Consider the following 21,604-nt stretch of genomic DNA (forward strand, 5'->3'; position numbering starts at 1 on the left):
CAGAGAAGTCATTTGAAGTGATTAGAGCAACTTGTGAGCTGTTCCCTGGGCATCCTTCATAGAAGGGATACCGGACACTACCCACTAGATGGAGACCTCAGGGCATGATGAAGGGATTATATCTTGCAGATTGCCTGGGATAGTTTGGGTATTCTGAAAGAGGAACTGGACATTTAATGAGGTTTTATAGCTTGATTCTACTGTGATTCACACAGTTTAGAAAAATGAATTAATAAATATTTAACATCATTTCTTTATTGCAGATGGCTAATCATTTCAGCAATCAGCCCCCTTATGGTTTGTCAAGGGATCTATTTCATCTTGATTTAGCCACTAGAGTTCTCATGTGATGTAATAAAGGATAGCAGGAGTGTATGATTTTTCACCAAAATACAATGCAGTATTTAATGTCTTCATACTTTGAGTGTATTTTATCTCTCTGCATTTTTTGCTGTTATGATTACTTTTTCAGAACAATGTTCTCAGATTTATCCTTTCAGTATGTTGCTTTTTGAATCATAGATCCATTCATAGTTACATGTATCAGATGAAAATTTCAAATCCATATTTTGTTTTAACAGCTGCAGACATCATTCCTGAAATAAAAATCATTAACAATGGTCAGAAGTTAGAAGACAACTTGAAAAGTAAGGACATTTCAAATTGTTTCAGACGCTCGTATCTTAATTAAATTAATCATGCTGTTACCAATGAACGTTTTCTTTCTGTAGGTTATCAGCACAATTATAAAGATTCCATACTGGCACAAACAAGGAAGATGGGTAAGAAAATGTTACCAGGAGGAAGACAACAAGAGGAAGAGTTATTAGTGGAACATTATACAGAACTGAGAGTCGTAACCAATTACCAGCACACAGAGGGTCAGATTCAACATGAGATGTTAGTGAAGGGACAAGAGCATGAAAAACTCATGAAGGACAGCTATAGGAATAAATGTGAAAGGATCACACCGAGCCAGCTTTTCAGGATATGTTCTGAATCCATGACATTTCCCAGGGTTGTTCTTGTTTCAGGTGTCCCTGGAATTGGTAAAACGACAATGGTACAGAAAATGCTGTATGACTGGATCCAGGGAGATCAGTACAAGCAGTTTAGCTTTGTTTTTTTGTTCAAATTCCGAGACATGAATCTCTGGGAAGAACCTCTGAACTTGCCTGAAATGATTCTAAAGCAGCACAGTTGTTTACGTGATGTTATAGAACAAATACTTGGAAGGCCAAGCACAGTATTGTTCATGTTTGATGGCCTTGATGAAAGTAAATCTCCCCTGGATTTCACTGTAAACCAAATCTGTAGTGACTTGAGGAAGAGAACTAGTCATGTAAATGTTGTTTCCAGCTTGATGAAACAGACTTTGATGAAGGGCTGTTCAGTTATTATAACAAGTCGTCCATCTGCCCTGGACCAGATGGATTGGTCTTGTATTCATCGTTGCACAGAAATCATGGGATTTCTAGATGAAGACAGACTGAAGTATTTTAAAAAACAGTTTTCTGATAGCAATGGTGCTTTGGAAGCTTTTGAGTATGTGAGACAGAATGATATTCTGTACACAATGTGTTTCAATCCTTCATATTGCTGGATAATCTGTTCCGTTCTGAAGCAACATTTTACAGGAAGTCAGAATGAAAGCTCTTCATGTCCAAAAACTTTAACTCAGCTTTTTGTTTGCTTTTTAAACAATATCCTTACAAATCACACCTTACCAGGAAGCATGGACCTTAAGGGACTGCTTTGTAAAGTTAGTCATCTGGCATTCAAAGGTGTCTGCAACAAACTTCTAGTATTTACTGATACTGATTTAAAACAGCAGAAGATTGAATGCACTCAAGCCAGGTCTAGTTTCTTGCTTGAATTCTTAGTGCAAGAAGAATCATTTCAGAGAACAATGTACACATTTTTGCATCTCACAGTGCAAGAATGCCTTGGAGCACTGTGGTATTTCCTGGGCTCAGAGCAAAATATATTAGATATTCTGAAAAGTGAACAGAATCAGGATGGTCGTTTGGAGATTCTGATACGTTTTCTGGCAGGTCTTTCTCACCCTCCTACATCATACCCATTGCAGAAAATCCTGGGTCCATTTCCTGTTGAGAAACAAGTTGAGATACTGAAATGGCTCAAAGGTTTGGCTGAATATTCAATCAAGCATTTAGCACAAGACAGTTGGAGTGAAAAGGATAAGAACTTAGACCCACTCAAAGTGTTTCATTACCTGTTTGAGAGTCAGAATGTGGAATTAATCAGAGAGACTGTGGGGACACTTAAATGTTTCACTTTAGAAAATCAAACCTTAAACCCAGTGGATTGTTATGTTTTAAACTATATCATAGTAACTTCCGGTGGAATTACAGAACTTCAGCTGGATAAAACTCAAATCCCAATGGATGGGATCTGTAAACTGAAGGAAGCTTTCTGTCTCTGCACAAGTATCAGGTAACATCTTTGTTTCCCTATAAACACAAGTATGAAAGCCTGTAACCTTAACATTGTCATAATAAATGCTACCACATTTCCAACATGAAATGTCATATGAAAGTAAACTAACTCTGGACTACAGAGAATGTTAGCATTTCACAAGTATGTCTAGTTATGTAGAGCTGGTAGGGGAGGTAATGGGGCATATAACTGCTGATGAACAGACCTGCAATATGTCAAAGTCAGAGCAGACTGTGATGTTTTAGAGGATGAACTTTCCTGTCAGATGTAGGGCTACTCATAATAAGGGATGAGGTAAGGAAAACCAGAGATTTATGGGACAACTTTATTTAATGTTGATATTACCAAAGTAGCACATCAGAGAGCAGACTGGGGAAACATTAGTGATGTGACATAGTGGAAGTGAGGACAGAATTGTTAAGTGGAGTCAGCAAAGCGTTGTTTGAGGCAGGATGGAGTTAGTAATGAGGCAAAGACTATGGTACTCAGACATCCTGTGGGCTTAACTTCACATATGTGGGAGTGCACTGTGAGGGAGAAAGCTGTGACGTCAGCGTAAGGTCAGGTGCAAGCCTCTGAGGATCTGGTACCACTTCCATCGTGAGCTTTTAAATTTAGAATCTATTGCCTTTCCCCTAATGATGCGTATCAGATGAGTGAAGTTGTAGCTAGTGATAGTGTCTCCGCCACTTCCAGAATGCCCTAGAAAGAGAGTAACGTGAACACAAAGGAAGCTGCACAACAACAATGTATAAGAAAATAAAGGAACAGTCTTAAAGCTACCAGAGAAGGGATGTTGTTAGAGGAGGATGTCAGTGTTTGTAGGAAGGAGACGCAAGTATAAACTGATGGTAGTGTGAGGACAGCGGGATTTATGCAAGGTCATGAAGACAACATAAGTCAGTGTTTGTAGGAAGGAGAGACCAGGTATAAACTGATGGTAGTGTGAGGACAGCGGGATTTATGCAAGGTCATGAAGACAACATAAGTCAGTGTTTGTAGGAAGGAGAGACAAGGTATAAACTGATGGTAGTGTGAGGACAGCGGGATTTATGCAAGGTCATGAAGGGAACATAAGTCAGTGTTTGTAGGAAGGAGAGACAAGGTATAAACTGATGGTAGTGTGAGGACAGCGGGATTTATGCAAGGTCATGAAGGGAACATAAGTCAGTGTTTGTAGGAAGGAGAGACAAGGTATAAACTGATGGTAGTGTGAGGACAGCGGGATTTAGGCAAGGTCATGAAGGGAACATAAGTCAGTGTTTGTAGGAAGGAGAGACAAGGTATAAACCGATGGTAGTATGAGGACAGCGGGATTTATGCAAGGTCATGAAGGGAACATAAGTCAGTGTTTGTAGGAAGGAGAGACAGGGTATAAACTGATGGTAGTGTGAGAACAGCGAGATTTATGCAAGGTCATGAAGGGAACATAAGTCAGTGTTTGTAGGAAGGAGAGACAAGGTATAAACTGATGGTAGTGTGAGAACAGCGGGATTTATGCAAGGTCATGAAGGGAACATAAGTCAGTGTTTGTAGGAAGGAGAGACAAGGTATAAACTGATGGTAGTGTGAGGACAGCGGGATTTATGCAAGGTCATGAAGGGAACATAAGTCAGTGTTTGTAGGAAGGAGAGACAAGGTATAAACTGATGGTAGTATGAGGACAGCGGGATTTAGGCAAGGTCATGAAGGGAGCATAAGTCAGTGTTTGTAGGAAGGAGAGACCAGGTATAAACTGATGGTAGTGTGAGAACAGCGGGATTTATGCAAGGTCTTGGCATAGCTCCTCGTGGTCCCCTGCAGAGTTCCTAAGGCAGCAGAGAGCAGAAAAAGCGACTTTCCTGATTCTAAGTATTTTTTAAGCATTTTTATTGCTTATTTCGACCACTGTTTCTGCATATATTATTGTGATATTACCTGTTTTCTCTGTTTTTCTGAGCTTAATTTGTTGACTGCACTTCTTAGCTTAAGTTTTGCTTATAAGTTAACCTACAGGCTAATACACTCAAGTGTACTAGCCTTTGATAGCATTTAGTCGAAAAACCAAGCATTTACTGTATTTTCTGTCTGTGTGTGTAAAAAAAAACTTGAAAAAACAAAAAATACTTCTGCTTTCCTAACTTTCCTAGCTAGTTGTTCCAGTGATCAGATTTTGCTGATCCCTGGGCTTTGTATTTGGTTCCTGTGTTCCTTCATTTTCTTGTGTGGCCAGAGGGAAGTTTCTTTACTCACCAGTAAGAGTGGGCGTACTGAGCTGCCTGTTTGTCCTCAGAGGAGTGGTTAGAGACAGTAACTGGTAATTCATTGGCCATTTTGGGTAATTTCCTGTTTTTTCCAGCCCCCTGCTATAAAGCATGCTTTGGCGCACTTTAGCGCGGAGTTGCTACAGGAGCACACAAGAGCAGCGGCGGTTAATCAAGGTTAAACTATTCGGGCTACCTAAAGTCCACTCTTCAAATTTTCCCTTAAAACAGCCTTCCTTGAATTGTACTGCTGATCTAACCAGCGTATTCTATATCTAAAAAGCTCAGCTCTACTTGATTCCTAAGTAGACTATTCTCTATCTGTAAAGCCTAGCACTTGCTCCTAAAGTACTTTTTTACTTGATATAGCACTTTTATTATACATAGTACCCCACCAGCCAAAAAAAACCCTTTTCAATCACCCACATCCCCCGGAGTCTTTTAAAGTCCTTGTCCATTCCTTCTAGCATGTCGAGGGATCAGTTGCTTGTGTCCTCTCCTGCTCAGCAGGTGAATCTGGGAATATTGAGGCAATGTTACAATTGTTTCATGTACACGGACAACCCTCTCCTTCTCCCACAAAACACAAATACATGCGAGAGATGCAACTATATAGCCAAACTGGAGGCTGAGCTCTCTCAACATAGGACTGGTAAGACCAGACAGGAGGAGAAGGTAACCACACACACCACAAACCCAGTCTCACATAGTACTATCACAACTTCAAATCATACACATAAATACACAAAGACATATTCGGAGGCTCTGATCAAAAATCTACCAAAACAGCAGAGGCCACCAAAGCAGACACCCAAACAACTGCCACCTCAGGACACAACACATGCAACACATAGACCACATAGTCAGTGTGCCAAACAGTCACAGCCCTTAAGGCCAAACACAATGCCAGACACACTCACATTGGTGACTCCATAGTCAGACACACTGATGTCCCGCTCACCAGATTGAACAAGGAAAAGGTCACAGTAAGCTGCCTGTCGGGCGCTAGAATCCGCCTCATAACGCAAGCACTCAGGTCTTTCAACAGCAGGTACAAGTACGACTCTGTCATTGTCCACGCTGGTGTGAACGACCTGAGACGTACCTCCTTGGACTACATGAAAAGAGACATAGAGGAGCTCTCTGATTATGAAGCCCAGGCAGGTATGACCCTGACCTTGAGCAGTATCCTACCTTCACCAAGAATGATGCCACAATACAGAGACAAGATGATCAGCTTTAATAATTGGCTTAAACTCTGGTGTCATTCAAAGGGGATCCAATGTCTGTCTGCCTGGGATGACATGCTGGACAAGCCACGCTGCTTCTAAGGGACGGCTTGCACCTGTCACCCTAGGCTTCCGGATATTGGCAAAGGCTCTTGCCACCCCTATAGTGCCTTTTTTAGGCAAGGCTCAAATTCCAAACCTACCACCCTAGAACACAAAAAAGGAAAAAAACTAAGGGTAATGCTGCTCAATGCCAGAAGTCTCAACCTCAAGATGCACGCACTCGAGGCCCTTCTCAGTATGGAGAACATCGATGTCTGTGCTGTGACTGAAACCTGGTTCAAGGCTCCCGAGAGCACCCCGGCACTATCAGGCTTTACCTCATATCATGCGTTCCGGCCCCAAAATCCGGACAACACTAAGAAAGGAGGGGGGGTGTCTATATTCATCAAGAACACCCACACCTCAAGGGTGGTGGCAACGCACGATGCATCAGAGACCATCCAGGTGCAATTAACCATAGGCAAGACTGCTCTGCAATTTGTAGCATGTTACAGGCCACCCTCTCAATCTCAAGAACCTGACATAGCTTTCCTGAAAACACTGGAGGGGATAAATGTATCTCCAAACACCATCATACTAGGTGATTTCAACTACCTGAATATAGACTGGGATCACTACTCAAGCCCCAACACTCTAGCCCAAAGGTTCCTAGAGTTCATAAACTCAAATGCCATGGAACAACTAGTCACCATCCCCACAAGAGGAGATAACATACTAGATCTCATCATCACGAACATGGGGTCACAATGTTCAACACCGGAAGTATACCCCTCACTGGTGAGATCAGACCATAAACTAATCTCACTGGAAGTCCACATCCCGCCCCCACCTGAGATAAAAAAGACCACAGTGAAGAACTTCTCAAAAGCCGACTTCACACTTCTAAAAACTAGTGTGGTCTCTTTTAAGGCCCCCGAGACTGCGGAAACCATTACTCAAGCCGATGAATCACTAACAAATGCCTTCTGCCAGCACCTACAGGACTGCATGGATCAGGCAATCCCAAACAAAACAAAGACTGTTTGTACCAAAGGCAAGCGTCCAGTCTGGTGGACCCCAGCCATAAACAAGCTCTACAACAAAGGGAGGAAGCTACTACAAGATAGAGCAAAATCCTTAAAAGGGAAAACACCCTTGATCATTATAAGTAAAAAACTAAGATCTCTCATAAAATCATCCAAGGCAAATTTTGAGAGAAAAGTCGCTAAGGACTCAAAGGACAATCATAAGGCCTTCTTTAGCTATGTTAGAAACCTGGGAGGAAACTCCCAGATATGCTCAGAATTAGTTCAAAATGATGTAAAAATTACTGAACCTACAGACATTGCCAACATACTGGCTGACAGGTTCAGTGCAAACTCCCCCCCCCAAAAGGTGAGATATCTATACCAGAGAATTATAGCCCCCCCAAACATCTCTAACGCTCAGGTGAGAACTGCTCACACCAAGGTAAAAAAACACAGCATCCATGGGACCAGATGGTGTCCCCCGGATGTGTGCTCCACGAACTCAATGAGGAATTAAACCCGCAGTTAGGACAGCTGTTTAATCTTAGCCTCACCTCAGGATACGTGCCTAAGGAGTGGCGTACGGCAACTGTGGTCCCACTTCACAAAGGCGGTGGCTCCACCGACCCGGGAAATTATCGTCCCATCAGCTTGACAAGCTTGATCTGCAAAGCTATGGAGAGGATCATAATGGAACTCATAAATAAAGACATAGGAGACTTGCAGACTTTGGATCTGACCCAGTTTGGCTTTGTCAAGGGCAGATCATGCCTTTTAAACCTGGTTGACTTTTTCGAAATAGTCACCAAGGCCATTGGATGAGGGAAAGGCAGTCCACACAGCCTACCTCGACCTGGCAAAGGCTTTCGACACGATACCCTACTCAGGTATCATTGAAAAACTCATCAGCTTAAATGTAAACCCATATGTCACAAGATGGGTTGCAAACTGGCTAAGTGACAGAACCCACAGGGTCAGAGTTGCTGGCGCCATGTCAGACTCAAAGCCTGTCACAAGTGGTGTCCCACAGGGCTCAGTCCTGGGCCCTCTCCTGTTCGGCATCTACTTTTCAGAAGTACAAGCAAACACAGGAGGATTATGGCTGACAAAATTTGCAGATGAATGCAAACTGGGCCATAGTTGAGAACACATCTGACACAGATATCCTTCAGAAGGGTCTTATAGAAACGGATAACTGGTGCCAGAGCCATGGCCCAAAGTTAAACGCCAAAAAATGCATAGTCATACCCTTCGGGAAAAACAAGGTTACCCCTAGCTACCATATAGGCGGCAACCCACTAAGCACAGAAGAGGTTATCAGGATCTGGGTACCCAGGTTGACAGTAACCTTTCATTTGACACTCACGCTTGCCAAAGTAGTTAGGAAGACCTTCTACATTGCCCACCTGATCATGAAGGATTCACATCTAGATCAAGGTGTGAACATCGCCTTTACTCATCAAGGAACACAGTGTTTGTAGGAAGGAGAGACCAGGTATAAACTGATGGTAGTGAGGACAGCTATGCAGCATGAAGGGCCCCAAAGTCAGTCACAAGTATAGGGATTTATGCAAGGTCATGAAGGAACATAAGTCAGTGTTTCTGGAGAGACAAGAGAACAGCTAGTGTGAGAACAGAGACAAGGTATAAACGGATGGTAGTCTGAGAACAGTGGATTTTATGGTCATGAAAGGAACATAAGTTTGTAGGGAAGAAGGTATAAACTGATGGTAGTGTGACAGTGTTTTCAGGAAGGAGACCATGTATAAAGCTGATGAGTGTGAGAACAAGGTTATGCAAGGTCATGAATAAGTCAGTGTTGTAGGAAGGAGAGACACAAGGTATAAACTGATGGTAGTGTGAGGACAGCAAGATTTATGCAAGGTCATAACATAAGTCAGTGTTTGTAGGAAGGAGAGACCAGGTATGATGGTAATAAGTGGTGTTTGTAGGAAGGAGAGACCAGGTATAAACTGATGGTAGTGTGAGAACAGCTTTATGCAAAGACATGAAGGGAGCATAAGTCAGTGTTTGTAGGAAGGGGAGACAAGGTATAAACTGATGGTAGTGTGAGGACAGCGGGATTTATGCAAGGTCATGAAGGTTTGTAGGAAGGAGAGACCAGGTATAAACTGATGGTAGTGTGAGAACAGCGGAATTTATGCAAGGTCATGAAGGGAGCATAAGTCAGTGTTTGTAGGAAGGAGAGACAAGGTATCAACTAATGGTAGTGTGAGGACAGCGGGATTTATGCAAGGTCATGAAGGGAACATAAGTCAGTGTTTGTAGGAAGGAGAGACCAGGTATAAACTGATGGTAGTGTGAGAACAGCGGAATTTATGCAAGGTCATGAAGGGAGCATAAGTCAGTGTTTGTAGGAAGGAGAGACAAGGTATAAACTGATGGTAGTGTGAGAACAGCGGAATTTATGCAAGGTCATGAAGGGAACATAAGTCAGTGTTTGTAGGAAGGAGAGACCAGGTATAAACTGATGGTAGTGTGAGGACAGCGGGATTTATGCAAGGTCATGAAGGGAACATAAGTCAGTGTTTGTAGGAAGGAGAGACAAGGTATAAACTGATGGTAGTGTGAGGACAGCGGGATTTATGCAAGGTCATGAAGGGAACATAAGAGAAGTTTAGGGTTATATTCAGTTAGGGGTCAGAGGTGAAAAATGTGAAGGAATAGGGTAGGAATCAAACAGATAGTAAGCACACATGGCTTATATTCTTAGACAAGATTGTAAATGGATAAGAAATTGGAAGAGAAAAAAAATGTTTGTATGGAAGCTATGACAGGTCTCTTTCTGGACAGATTTAATCAGGCTTTAATGTTAATTGTCAAAAAACATAGGAATATTTATTGTATGATCCTGTACATGGGGTAGGGCTTCTGTCATACCAGACTGTAGTAATGAAGTTTACACAGTTGAAGATTGTGGAGGCGTAGTGAAAGATAGATGGAGTTCACCAATATCCTTATGAGACCTGTAAAACAGTATTTTGAGGCACTTTGAAGGAAAGACATAGTTATGACATTCCATGAGTTTCAGAGGAACCATTGCAGTTAGTTTGGATATGACATCATAAATAGCCTGGGAAAACATGGGCACATCTGAGGCTTTATTCTTAGTCAAGTCTTGGTGGGAGGTTTGCATAATGGTTAAGGTATTTTACCCTACAGACACAAGGTACAGGGTTTGATTCTCATATGGGGTAATTGACTAGGCTTAAAATGTCCCACGAAGGCAGTTAGCTTAGTACTAACCTACAAATCAGTGTGTGATTAGTATGATAGTTTTGAATCTTCGAGTAGAAAATGTATTGCAACAAAAAATCCCTTGAAGGTAACGTTGTAGGAATAGTTGAAAGGAAATAGAGTGGAGGTAAAAACACAAAGTACAAAGTGTAGAAAGGGGGGAAAAACAAATAAAAATGTTAAGGATGGGAGTGAGTGTGAGTGTGTGTGTGTGTGTGTGTGTGTGTGTGTGTGTGTGTGGTACGGGTGAACTACACAGCCAGGGCTAGCCACCTGCTGGTGTAAACCTTGGCTGTAGATGATTCAGTGTTGAAGTGACACCCCAACCCCATGTACAAAAAATGGGAATAGGTGTTGAGGACGAAAGGCTAGAGAGCTGTGGTGAAGGTGATCAGTGTTCAAAGGCTGAGTAAACACAAATGAATCAGCTGTACACTGTAGCCATAGAAGAAGGCACCTACATGTAGAAGTCCTACAATAAACGCTGACTGTTCTGGAAAGGGATTGTGGTTTTTATGTCTGTAAGGCATAGAAGAAGGCACCTACATGTAGAAGTCCTACAATAAACGCTGACTGTTCTGGAAAGACTGTTCTGGAAAGGGATTGTGGTTTTTATGTCTGTAAGGCATAGAAGAAGGCACCTACATGTAGAAGTCCTACAATAAACGCTGACTGTTCTGGAAAGGGATTGTGGTTTTTATGTCTGTAAGGCTGCTGTCTTGGATGTGGTAGTAGCTTGAATGCTTCACATTATCTTGATGAGGTACTTGAGTACAGTCAGGAGTCAGTCATGCATGAAGTTTTAACTTGTTCCAGAGTTAAAACAGAGCAGCCCCTGCAGTATTGTTTGACTTTGAGGTGGCCAGAAGAAGTTTTTATTCTGGAGCATAACTCCCTGCGTGATGAATGTTGCCAAAGGGAAAAGCAATTGTTGGGGTTGTAGACAGAATTTTGGGCTGATTACCTGGATATAGATTAGGTGGTGTGGTAGTTCTAAGACAGTGGTGCATTCTATATGATAGGTTTGTAGTGAATTTTGCTTTATTGTAGCATGCTTCTAACTTGTGTGCTGTGTGGTTTCCAAGTGTGTAAGTATAGCTCATGCTTTTAAATGTGGGAAGGAGGTACGCAGGAGCAGTGGTTCTCCTCGTTGCATTTGTTAGGTTTGAGTTTGACTAGTAGAGAAGTTGCATTTTTTCAATGACTTCCTGTATGTGCTGATCACATTTCAGATTTTCGTCTGTAGTTACACCTAGTAATTTTGTTTGGATTACCTTTTCTATTGTTTAAGCAGGATTCAGCAGAGGAAAAGGATGTTTTGATGACTGATGTTTTGTAAGGCTTGTTGCAGTGTAGAAGGTGGAGTGTGGAGTTACTGGCATATTTAATGATGCTACCTTGTTTGGTAGTTGAGCTTGTTTATAAATATATTAAGTATAAGGGGGCAAGATATGAGCCTTGGGGGACACATATGAACTTGAAGGAAGTTTAAAAAGGTGCATTACCATTTTATAGTCTGCACTCTGTTGCTAAGGTAGCTACTGAACTACAATAATGAAGGTTGGGAAAAGCCTAGGGAGGAGAGTTTATTTAGTAGCTTAAGATGAGAAACAGTGTTAAAATGCTTCGGATACGTCAGGGAAGATGGATGAGTCTGTAACATGTATTTCTATGATGACTGTGTTGGTGGAATGTCGAAGGGCATTTGTGATGCTGTGATTAGATGAAGGCTGTGTTGTGTCTTTCAGAGGAGGTTAGGTGCTCTAGGAGCTGGATGTGAATACATTTCCCAAGGATTTTTGCTGAGGAAGGCAGAATTGTGATAGGTATATAGCTGGAGAATTCTGTTAAACTTTGTCTTTTGTGAGGGGATAAGATATAAGATTTTTTTCTGTTGAGTTTGGATATTGCTCTCTCTAATGGATTGGTTAGGTATGCAGGCCAGTTGGTTAGCTGACATTTTCATATATTCACGTGGAACGTTGTCTGTAGCTAGGGTTGTGGGTTTTGGATTTTAGAGATGTTTTTTAATTGTTAATGTAGATGTAGAGACAAGTTTTAAAGAAAAGGAGGATCTGAGGTTATTTTTCTGAGTAATTGGTGGGGAAATAGAGGAGGGTGGTATCTTTGGTAAGAGATGAAACTGTTTGGATGAGGTGGTTGTTGAACTTGTTGGCAATGTTGGTGTTGTTTGATGGTGCTGGTGTTGTAGTTTGAAAAAAGTGGAGAAGAGTTTTCAGTTATGCCCATAAGAGCTTTAGGTTATGTTGTTGTTTTCCTGGAGCCTAGTGAAGAAGATTTTTTTTACCCATTTTGGTGTGGGATTTGGTATGGTTTCTGAGATACCTGAAATTGTTCAGGTTGCTTTAAGATTTCTTTCATGAACATGGTTTCCAAGCTTTATCTCTGATGTTTAAGCATTTGGTTTCTTTTGCTAACCATGGCATCGGGTTCCATTTAGTGTCTTTTTTTCTGATGAAAGCCAGTTCCTTCAGTATATTTAGAAATATTCTGTTAAATTCTGAGACTTCTTCTGTAGGCATTCTTTAGAGTATCCCAGCTGAAGGTTGGAAAGAAAAGTTCTTGAATTTTGTTGAGGTTGTGTGCTTGCTTTTATTTTGGTCATCTGAGAGAATGGTGTTGCTACCTTACAGAAAAGGTGGGGAGATTGTCACTGATGGTGTCTAGTGGGCAACCACTGGTGATTATTTTTTTTGCAAATGATTTGAGAATCCAATCCAGTGTAAATTATCTGCTGGTATTTTGTTAAACTTAGTTGAAGTACTGATGAGTTGAGTGAAATTTTATAGGCTTATTGTGTAGGCAGGGTTATTGCCAGTCAGTGTTGAGGTGCCCCAGTATGGTTGTTTCATGGCTTATGTTGTGGATATTTACCACAGAATTTCTGTGGCAGTACTAATACTGTTAACAGGGAGTATGTGTAGGGCCCCCAGTATGGTTTCATGGCTTATGTTGGTGGATGTTTTCCATAGAATTTCTGCGGCAGTACTAATACTGTTAACAGGGAGTATTTCATGGCTTATGTTGGTGGATGTTTACCATAGAATTTCTGTGGCAGTACTAATACTGTTAACAGGGAGTATTTCATGGCTTATGTTGGTGGATATTTACCCTAGAATGTCTGTGGCAGTACTAATACTGTTAACAGGGAGTATTTCATGGCTTATGTTGGTGGATATTTACCCTAGAATGTCTGTGGCAGTACTAATACTGTTAACAGGGAGTATTTCATGGCTTATGTTGGTGGATATTTACCCTAGAATGTCTGTGGCAGTACTAATACTGTTAACAGGGAGTATTTCATGGCTTATGTTGGTGGATATTTACCCTAGAATGTCTGTGGCAGTACTAATACTGTTAACAGGGAGTATTTCATGGCTTATGTTGGTGGATATTTACCATAGAGTTTCTGTGGCAGTACTAAAACTGTTAACAGGGAGTATTTGTAGGGCTGTTTACACATGTTCTTTTTAATGTTAAGCTTTAGCTGAGAGAGGCGTGTTTCTAAGTTGTGAAATTGTGGACTGAAGTTGGGATAGGGAGTCGTTTCAGGGGTAGTTGCATACAAATAGCGACCATTCCACCTTTTTTCTGTCTGTTCTTAGCATGTTCTATCCTTTTATTTATTTATTTTATTTTATTTTATTTAGTTTACATTTGTTGACCGGGCTAGTCTAACTGGATATATGTCCATTTTCAGTAGAGGCTCGGGGAGAAAAGCTCCAAGCATAGGCACCAACATAACATACAATATATACAAAAGTAAAATGAATAGCAGAACATTGTTGAGATTGTAAATATGGAAAAACTTATACAGAGTCCGTTTTTTTTTTTAGTTATTTAGCTAGCATCTAATACAAAGAGCAGACAATACTGAAAAAAAAAACATAAATCTCACTTTTTTTTTTTTTTTGTTAGGAATAACAGGCTAATATAACAATTCTTATAAAGCAGTAAGAAGGAAATCTCGTTAGATACTAGTGAGATGTTAAATAACTGGTTAATACAGGTCAGCGTCCTAGTACAATAGATTAGCAAAGTATGGGGAGAGAGATATTAGTCAGGGTTAGAGCAGGGACAAAGCCAATGTGTTTTAAGGTATTCTTTAAGGTGTTTTTTGAAAAGCAGTGTAGTAGAAGAAAGAGTAAAAAGTTCACTTGGAAGCTGGTTCCAGATTTTTCCCACTGTATTAGTGAAAAGTGAGTCCCCAGCTTTGTTGTTAGGTTTAGTAGTGGAGACTAGAGGTTTATTAGCCGAGTGTAGTGTTGCTAGATTTTTGTATGAGGTAATAAGGCTAGTGAGAATTGGGATATTATTAGGGTAGTGAAGGATTTTTTGGTCATAGTAAGTTGTTGACATTGAAGTTGGTTCTGCAGTTCTAACCATCCCAATTGTTTAAGGTTGTGACAGTGGTGGGTTCTAAAAGGGTCGCCAGTGGCAAATCTAGCTATGTTATTGTAGCTGGTTGCAAATTTGTTAAGGTTGTTTTTGGATAGATTGGTATATATGGCTGAAGCATACAGTAGGGTAGAGATAAGGTGGGTCTGGGCAATAGTGGTTCTAGCTAATGGCGTAAGGAAGGGTTTGATTCTATAAAGAGAGCCTAGTTTTCTGTTGACAGATTTTATGGTAGTATTAATGTGATCGTCAAAGCTAAGGTTGTGGTCAGTAGTAATACCCAGGAGACGGGTTGTAGTATCTGGGCATATGCTAGTTCCATTGCTGGAGGTTACTGTGAAGTGAATTTGTGGTGACTTTTGGGTAGGAGCAAAAAGCAGTAATTTTGTTTTTTGGGGGTTCAGGAGGAGGCAATGTTGTATGAACCAATTTTCAACAATATTAAATACTGTTTGGGTGAGGGTCTGGAGAGAGGTTAGGGACTTGGCAGTGCATATTAAAGTAGAATCATCTGCATATTGTATGCAGGTGGCTTGAGGAATTTTGGCATTTAGATCATTAATAAAAATTGAAAAGAGAAGAGGGCCTAAAATAGAGCCTTGAGGTACTCCAATGTTGACAGGGAGGGGTTTAGAAAGATTATTGTCCCACAGCACTGCTTGGTGCCCGTTTTCCAGATAGGATTTAAACCAGAGTAATGCTTGTGGGTCAAGTGATAGGGCCTTTAGTTTGTCCATAAGTAGGTGATGGTTAACCATGTCAAATGCTTTTGAAAGGTCAATGAATAGTGCAGAGGAAAGAGAGTTGTTATTACGATGTTTGTTTATACAGTCAGAAAAGGATAGCAGGGCGGTAGTAGTGCTATGGTGAGGCCTGAAACCATGCTGGCAGTTAGCAAGTAAATTATTTTGGAGGAGGTGGTCTAGTAATTGTCAGTGTATGCATTTTTCCTTTATTTTAGCTTTTGTGGAGAGTAAGGCAATTGGTCGAAAGTTGGAAAGTTCAGTAGATACACCACCTTTATGTAGAGAGATGATATGGGAGACTTTCCATATGGATGGGATTGTGCTTTCTGTAATTGTCCTATTAATAAGGTTGGAAATGGGATAGGCAATGGCTGTGGCAGCAATCTGCAGGTATTCTGCTGGAAGGCAGTCAGCAGAAGGGGTGCCTGGTTTGAGTTTTTGTAGGAGGGTGCAAATGAGGGATGTAGGTACTGGTTATAAATGGAAGGTAGGGATTGTGCTATTTGTGCTATTAAATGGGCTAGTGCTAATAGGAGGTAATGTGTTAGCTAGAGTCTGAATGGCTTCAGTATAGTAGTTGTTGAAGGCATTAGCAACTTGTTTAGGGTTAGTATGGGTGATACCTGTTGGGGCAAGAGGAGAAAACGCTGAGAGAAGAAGGGAGCCACTTTTGAGATTTTAAGTATTTTTTCTCTGTTTATTTGCTAAGTTTTTCTGCATAGTTGCCTAGTTTGAGCATTTTCTGGCTTGTTAAACTTGATTTCTGCATTAGTAGCTGTATTTAGAGCACAACCAAAAGCTGTTTACTGAATTTCCTGTTTGCACTTAATTTTAAAATCGTTTTTTCTCAAAACTTGCATATTTTCTGTCTTTGACCTAGCAGCTTGTGGGGTCATTTACTGCACTGTTATAACTTGATATTACTTGTGAACCTCTGCTATCTCTGAAAACAAAAACAAAAAAAAATCTTGCTTTTTTCCCACTTTTCTGAGATTTAAAAAAGTTGAGGTACAGGCTTGCTATTCCTGAACTGTTTGTAAGTTTCTGTGAGGCCATTTTGCTTGGGCTAAAGGAAAGTCTCTGTGTTGATCAGTGGCATTTGAAAACATGGAGCAGCTCCCCTCCCCCCCCCCCCCCCCGTGGGAGTGGTTACTGACTTGAAACTGTAGTTTTATTGGTCATTGGGTCAATTCCTGGCTCTTTCCAGCCCCTGCTATCAAGCAGCTTTAGCCGGAGTTGCCACTAGAGCAGCATCGGGCAGCCGGTTTAACAAGGTTAAACTTTTTCTGGCTCCATAAAGTCTGCTCTTCATTTTTTCCCTTAGAACTGCTCTACTAGTAATCTAAACCATATATCCCTTAACTAAAAAGCGCAGCACTTGTTCCTAAAAGCTTTTTTTTTTTCTCCAAAAAAAAAGCTCAGCACTTGTCTTAAAAGCATCTTCTTTTCAGGCTTAGCACTTCTGTATTATACAAAGTCCCTCACTAGCGAACCCCCCCCCCCAGGAGTACCCACTTCCTTACTAAGTCCTCTCTCATTCAGTTACACCCCAAACTTCTTAATTTCTCTAGCATGTGAAGGGCCAGATGCTGGCGTCCTCTCTTGTCCAGTTGGTGAATCTGGGAATATTGAGGCAATGTTACAATTGCCTCATGTACACAGACAACCCTCTCCTCCTCCCACATAACACAAATACTTGCGAGAGATGCAGCTATTTAGCCAAACTGGAGGCTGAGCTCTCTCAACTCAGGACTGGCAAGACCAGACAGGAGGAGAAGGCAACTACACACACCACAAAACCAGTCTCACATAAAGCTATCATAACAATGAATCAAACACATAAACACACAAAGACATACTTGAGGCTCTGAGCAAAATTTACCTAAACAGCAGAGGCCTCCAAAGCAGACACCCAAGCAACCGCCACCTCATGACACACCACAGGCAACACATAAACCACAAAATAAGTGTGCAAAGCAGTCACAGCCCTTAAGGCCAAATACAACACCAAACATACTTGTCATAGGTGACTCCATAGTCAGACACACTGACGTCCCACTCACCAGGCTGAACAAGGAGAGGGTCACACTAAGCTGCCTATCGGGCGCTAGAATCCGCCACATAACACAAGCACTCGGGTCACTCCACAGCAAGTACAAATATGACACAGTCATTGTCCATGCTGGTGTGAACGACCTGAGACGTACCTCCCTGGACTACATGAAAAGAGACATAGAGAAGCTCTCTGATTATGTAGCCCAGGCAGGTATGACCCTGACCCTGAGCAGCATCCTTCCTTCACCAAGAATGATGCCACAACATAGAGACAAGATGATCAGCTTTAACAATTGGCTTAATTTCTGGTGTCATTCAAAGGGGATCCAGTGTCTGTCTGCCTGGGATGACATGCTTGACAAGCCACACTGCTTCGCAAGAGACGGCTTGCACCTGTCACCCCTGGGATTCCGGATATTGGCTAAGGCTCTTGCCAACCCCATAGTGCCGTTTTTAGGCAAGGCTCAAATTCTAAACCTACCACCCAAGAAAACAAAATGGGAAGAAACTAAGGGTAATGCTGCTCAATGCCAGAAGTCTAAATCTCAAAATGCACGCACTCGAGGCCCTTCTCAGTATGGAGAACATCGATGTCTGTGCTGTGACTGAAACCTGGTTCAAGGCTCCTGAGAGCACCCCGGCACTATCAGGTTTTACCTCATATCATGCGTTCCGGCCCCAAAACCCGGACCACACCACAAAAGGAGGGGGTGTATCCATATTCATCAAGGATACCCACACCTCCAGGTTGGTGGCAACGCACGAAGCATCGGAAACCATCCAGGTGCAATTAGCCATAGGCAAAACTGCTCTACAGTTTGTAGTATGCTACAGGCCACCCTCTCTAACTCAGGAACCCCACACAGCCTTCCTGAAGACACTGGAGGGTATAAATGTATCTCCAAACACCATTATATTGGCTGACTTCAACTACCCGAATATAGACTGGGAACATTACTCAAGCCTAAACTTTCTAGCCCAAAGGTTCCTGGAGTTCATAAATTCAAATGCCATGGAACAACTAGTCACCGTTCCCACAAGAGGAGAAAATATACTAGATCTCATCATCACAAACATGGGGACAAAATGCTCCACACCGGAAGTATATCCCTCATTGGTGAGATCAGATCATAAACTAATCTCACTGATATCCACATCCCGCCCCCACCCCAAACAAAAAAGACCACAGTGAAGAACTTCTCTAAAGCAAACTTCACACTACTCAAGACTGGTGTGGTATCCTTCAAGGCCACCGAGTCAGTGGAAACCACAACCCAAGCTGGAAGCCCTTACAAATGCCTTCTCTGAACACCTCCAGGACTGCATGGATCAGGCAATCCCTAATAAAACCAAGACTCTTTCCACCAAGGGCAAACGTCCAGTCTGGTGGACCAGCCATAAACAAACTTTACAATAAGAGGAGAAAGCTGTTACATGATAGAGCAAAATCCATAAAAGAAGACACCCTCGATCATTATTAGTAAAAATACGAAAGCACTCATAAAATCATCCAAGGCCAACTTTGAGAGAAAAATTGCCATAGATTCAAAAGACAATCATAAGGCCTTCTTCAGCTATGTTAGAAACCTGGGTGGAAACTCCCAGATATGCTCAGAATTAGTCCAAAATGATACAAAAATCACTGAACCCACAGACATTGCCAACATACTGGCAGACAGGTTCAGTGCAAACTTCACCCCTCTCCCCAAAGGAGAGATAACTATCCCAGCGGAGTGCAGCCTCCCAGACATCTCCAATGTGCAGGTGAAAGCTGCTCTCTCTAAAGCTAGAAACACAGCATCAATGGGACCAGATGGTGTCCCCGGCTGTGTGCTACACAAACTCAATGAGGAACTAAACCTGCACATAAGGCAGCTTTTTAATCTTAGCCTTACCACAAGATACCTGCCCAAGGAGTGGCGTACGGCAACTGTGATCCCACTCCACAAAGGCGGTGCGTCTGCGGACCCTGGTAATTACCGCCCCATAAGCTTAACAAGCCTGGTCTGCAAAGCTATGGAGAGGATCATAATGGAACTCATAAACAAAGACATAGGGGACTTGCAGACATTGAACCCAACCCAGTTTAGCTTTGTCAAGGGCAGATCATGCATTTTGAACTTGGTCGACTTCTTCGAAACAGTCACCAAGGCCATTGATGAGGGAAAGGCAGTCCATACAGCCTACCTTGACCTTGCAAAAGCTTTCGACACAATACCCCACTCGGGTATTATAGAGAAACTTACCAGCTTAAATGTAAACCCATATGTCACAAGATGGGTTGCAAACTGGCTAAAGGACAGAACCCACAGGGTTAGAGTAGCTGGCGCCATGTCAGACTCCAAGCCGGTCACAAGTGGTGTCCCACAGGGCTCAGTCCTTGGCCCCCTGTTGTTCGGCATCTACTTCTCAGAAGTACAGGCTAACATAGGAGGACTATGGCTGACAAAGTTTGCAGATAACTGCAAACTGGGAGCCATAGTGGAAAGTACATCGGACACAGATATCCTTCAGAGGGGTCTCACGGAAACTGATAGCTGGTGCCAGAGCCATGGCCTGAAGTTAAATGCCAAAAAATGTATAGTCATACCCTTCGGGAAAAACAAGGTAATCCACTAAGCACAGAAGAGGTCATCAGGGACCTGGGGACCCAGGTTGACAGTGGCCTTTCTTTTGACACTCACATTGCTAAAGTGGTTAGAAAAACCTTCTACATTGCCCACCTGATCATGAAGGGATTCACTTCCAGATCAAGTGAGGTCATTGTTCCCCTGTACTCTTCACTTATCAGACCAATGATCGAGTACAATGCCCCATTCGGGATGTATCTCACCCGACACCTGCAGCATACACATATACACCTGCAGCAATTGGAGAGACCCCAAAAGTTCCTCACCAAAAGGATAAAGGGACTCCAAAATCTGTCATATGCTGCCAGACTGAAGAAAATCCAGCTCTATTCAGTCGCATACCGTCTGCTCAGAGGTGACCTGTGCCTGACATACAAGGCCATGTCCAACCCGGAATTAATGGACATGCTCCACCTCAAAAAATCCAAATCTACCAGATCCACTAGAGCAAGTGACTTAAACCTTAGCACGGATATAAATAGGACATGCTGGAGGGATAGATTTGTCACCCAGAGACTCCTATGTTGTGGAATAAAATCCCGGTCCATGTGAGGCAGAGCACCTCGCTGGCTCTGTTCAAGAGAAATCTTGACCGGTGGATGGGAGATCGTAGGTTTACCCCGGGAATCATCTCTGTGTCACTGCTGGACAGAGGCACAACAAACTAATGGGCACAGTATTTTTTAACATAAGGGGTGGCGTAAGCCACAAAAACTCTGGGCTAGGCTTATAAATGTCTTAGGGCAGATAGCATAGTATAAACCTATGAACCTATGAACCTAGAGTGCCCTGGCTAAAGTAGTTTGTTAATGCCTGACCAGAACTTTTGTGTTTTTTGCCGATGGGTTTGTTGGAGGTGCAGGTAAAAGTGTTTTTGTCTAGTAGAATGTCTTTTTTGGTTGCATTTCATAATTGTTTAAAGTGAAGGTGGTTTGTTGGGCTTTTAGAGGCTCTCCATTTGGCCCAGATTTTATTTCGTTGGAGGATCTTTTGTCTAGTTTGTTTTGTGAGCCATGGGGCAATTTTGGTTCTTACTCGGTTGCAGCGAGAGGGGGCATGGTAATCTAGAATTTGTAGGAATCTAATATTAAAGTAGGTGACTGTCAAAGGAAAAAACTTCAAAGTCCAATACACGTAAGGTTCAGTTAAGGCACTTTAATTTACTTGCCGCAAGGAGACAAAAACATGCAAATACAAGGATTTGTCTAACTACTAACAGGAAGTATGTTCATTGTTATACTGTTTTACAAGACATGGCCTTCTAACTGACATAATCAAACACAACATTTAGAATTGTTCTACAGCAGATGTTACTTCAGATTTTCTGCTGACATGACTAGATTTGTGAGAAACCTTTCAGAAAAACAACCTGGCCTTGGTGATCAGTAATCCGTTTACAAGCTTCTATTGTACAGTGTTACATTTCAAGGTACTCTTCTAATACAGATACAAGCAAATGCTGATTGCAGTTCATATTTTCAAGCAAGCTTTGTC

The 21,604-nt window shown here is 42.0% G+C and overlaps 1 protein-coding gene across 1 annotated transcript in view; it reads left to right on the forward strand.

Annotated features, from left to right (window-relative positions):
- The first annotated feature begins 538 nt into the window (after positions 1-538).
- The window catches only part of LOC122795055 (NACHT, LRR and PYD domains-containing protein 3-like), a 196,563-nt gene continuing 175,497 nt past the window's right edge, over positions 539-21,604 (forward strand). The window contains exons 1-2 of the mRNA XM_044063631.1: positions 539-647; positions 732-2,457. Coding sequence (XP_043919566.1) covers positions 539-647; positions 732-2,457 — 1,835 coding nt within the window. The remainder of the gene's footprint in view (positions 648-731; positions 2,458-21,604) is intronic.

The sequence above is a fragment of the Protopterus annectens genome, chromosome 2.part1 (genome assembly GCF_019279795.1).
Source record: "Protopterus annectens isolate FY-2018-M chromosome 2.part1, PAN1.0, whole genome shotgun sequence".
In the NCBI taxonomy this organism is placed as follows: domain Eukaryota; kingdom Metazoa; phylum Chordata; order Ceratodontiformes; family Protopteridae; genus Protopterus; species Protopterus annectens.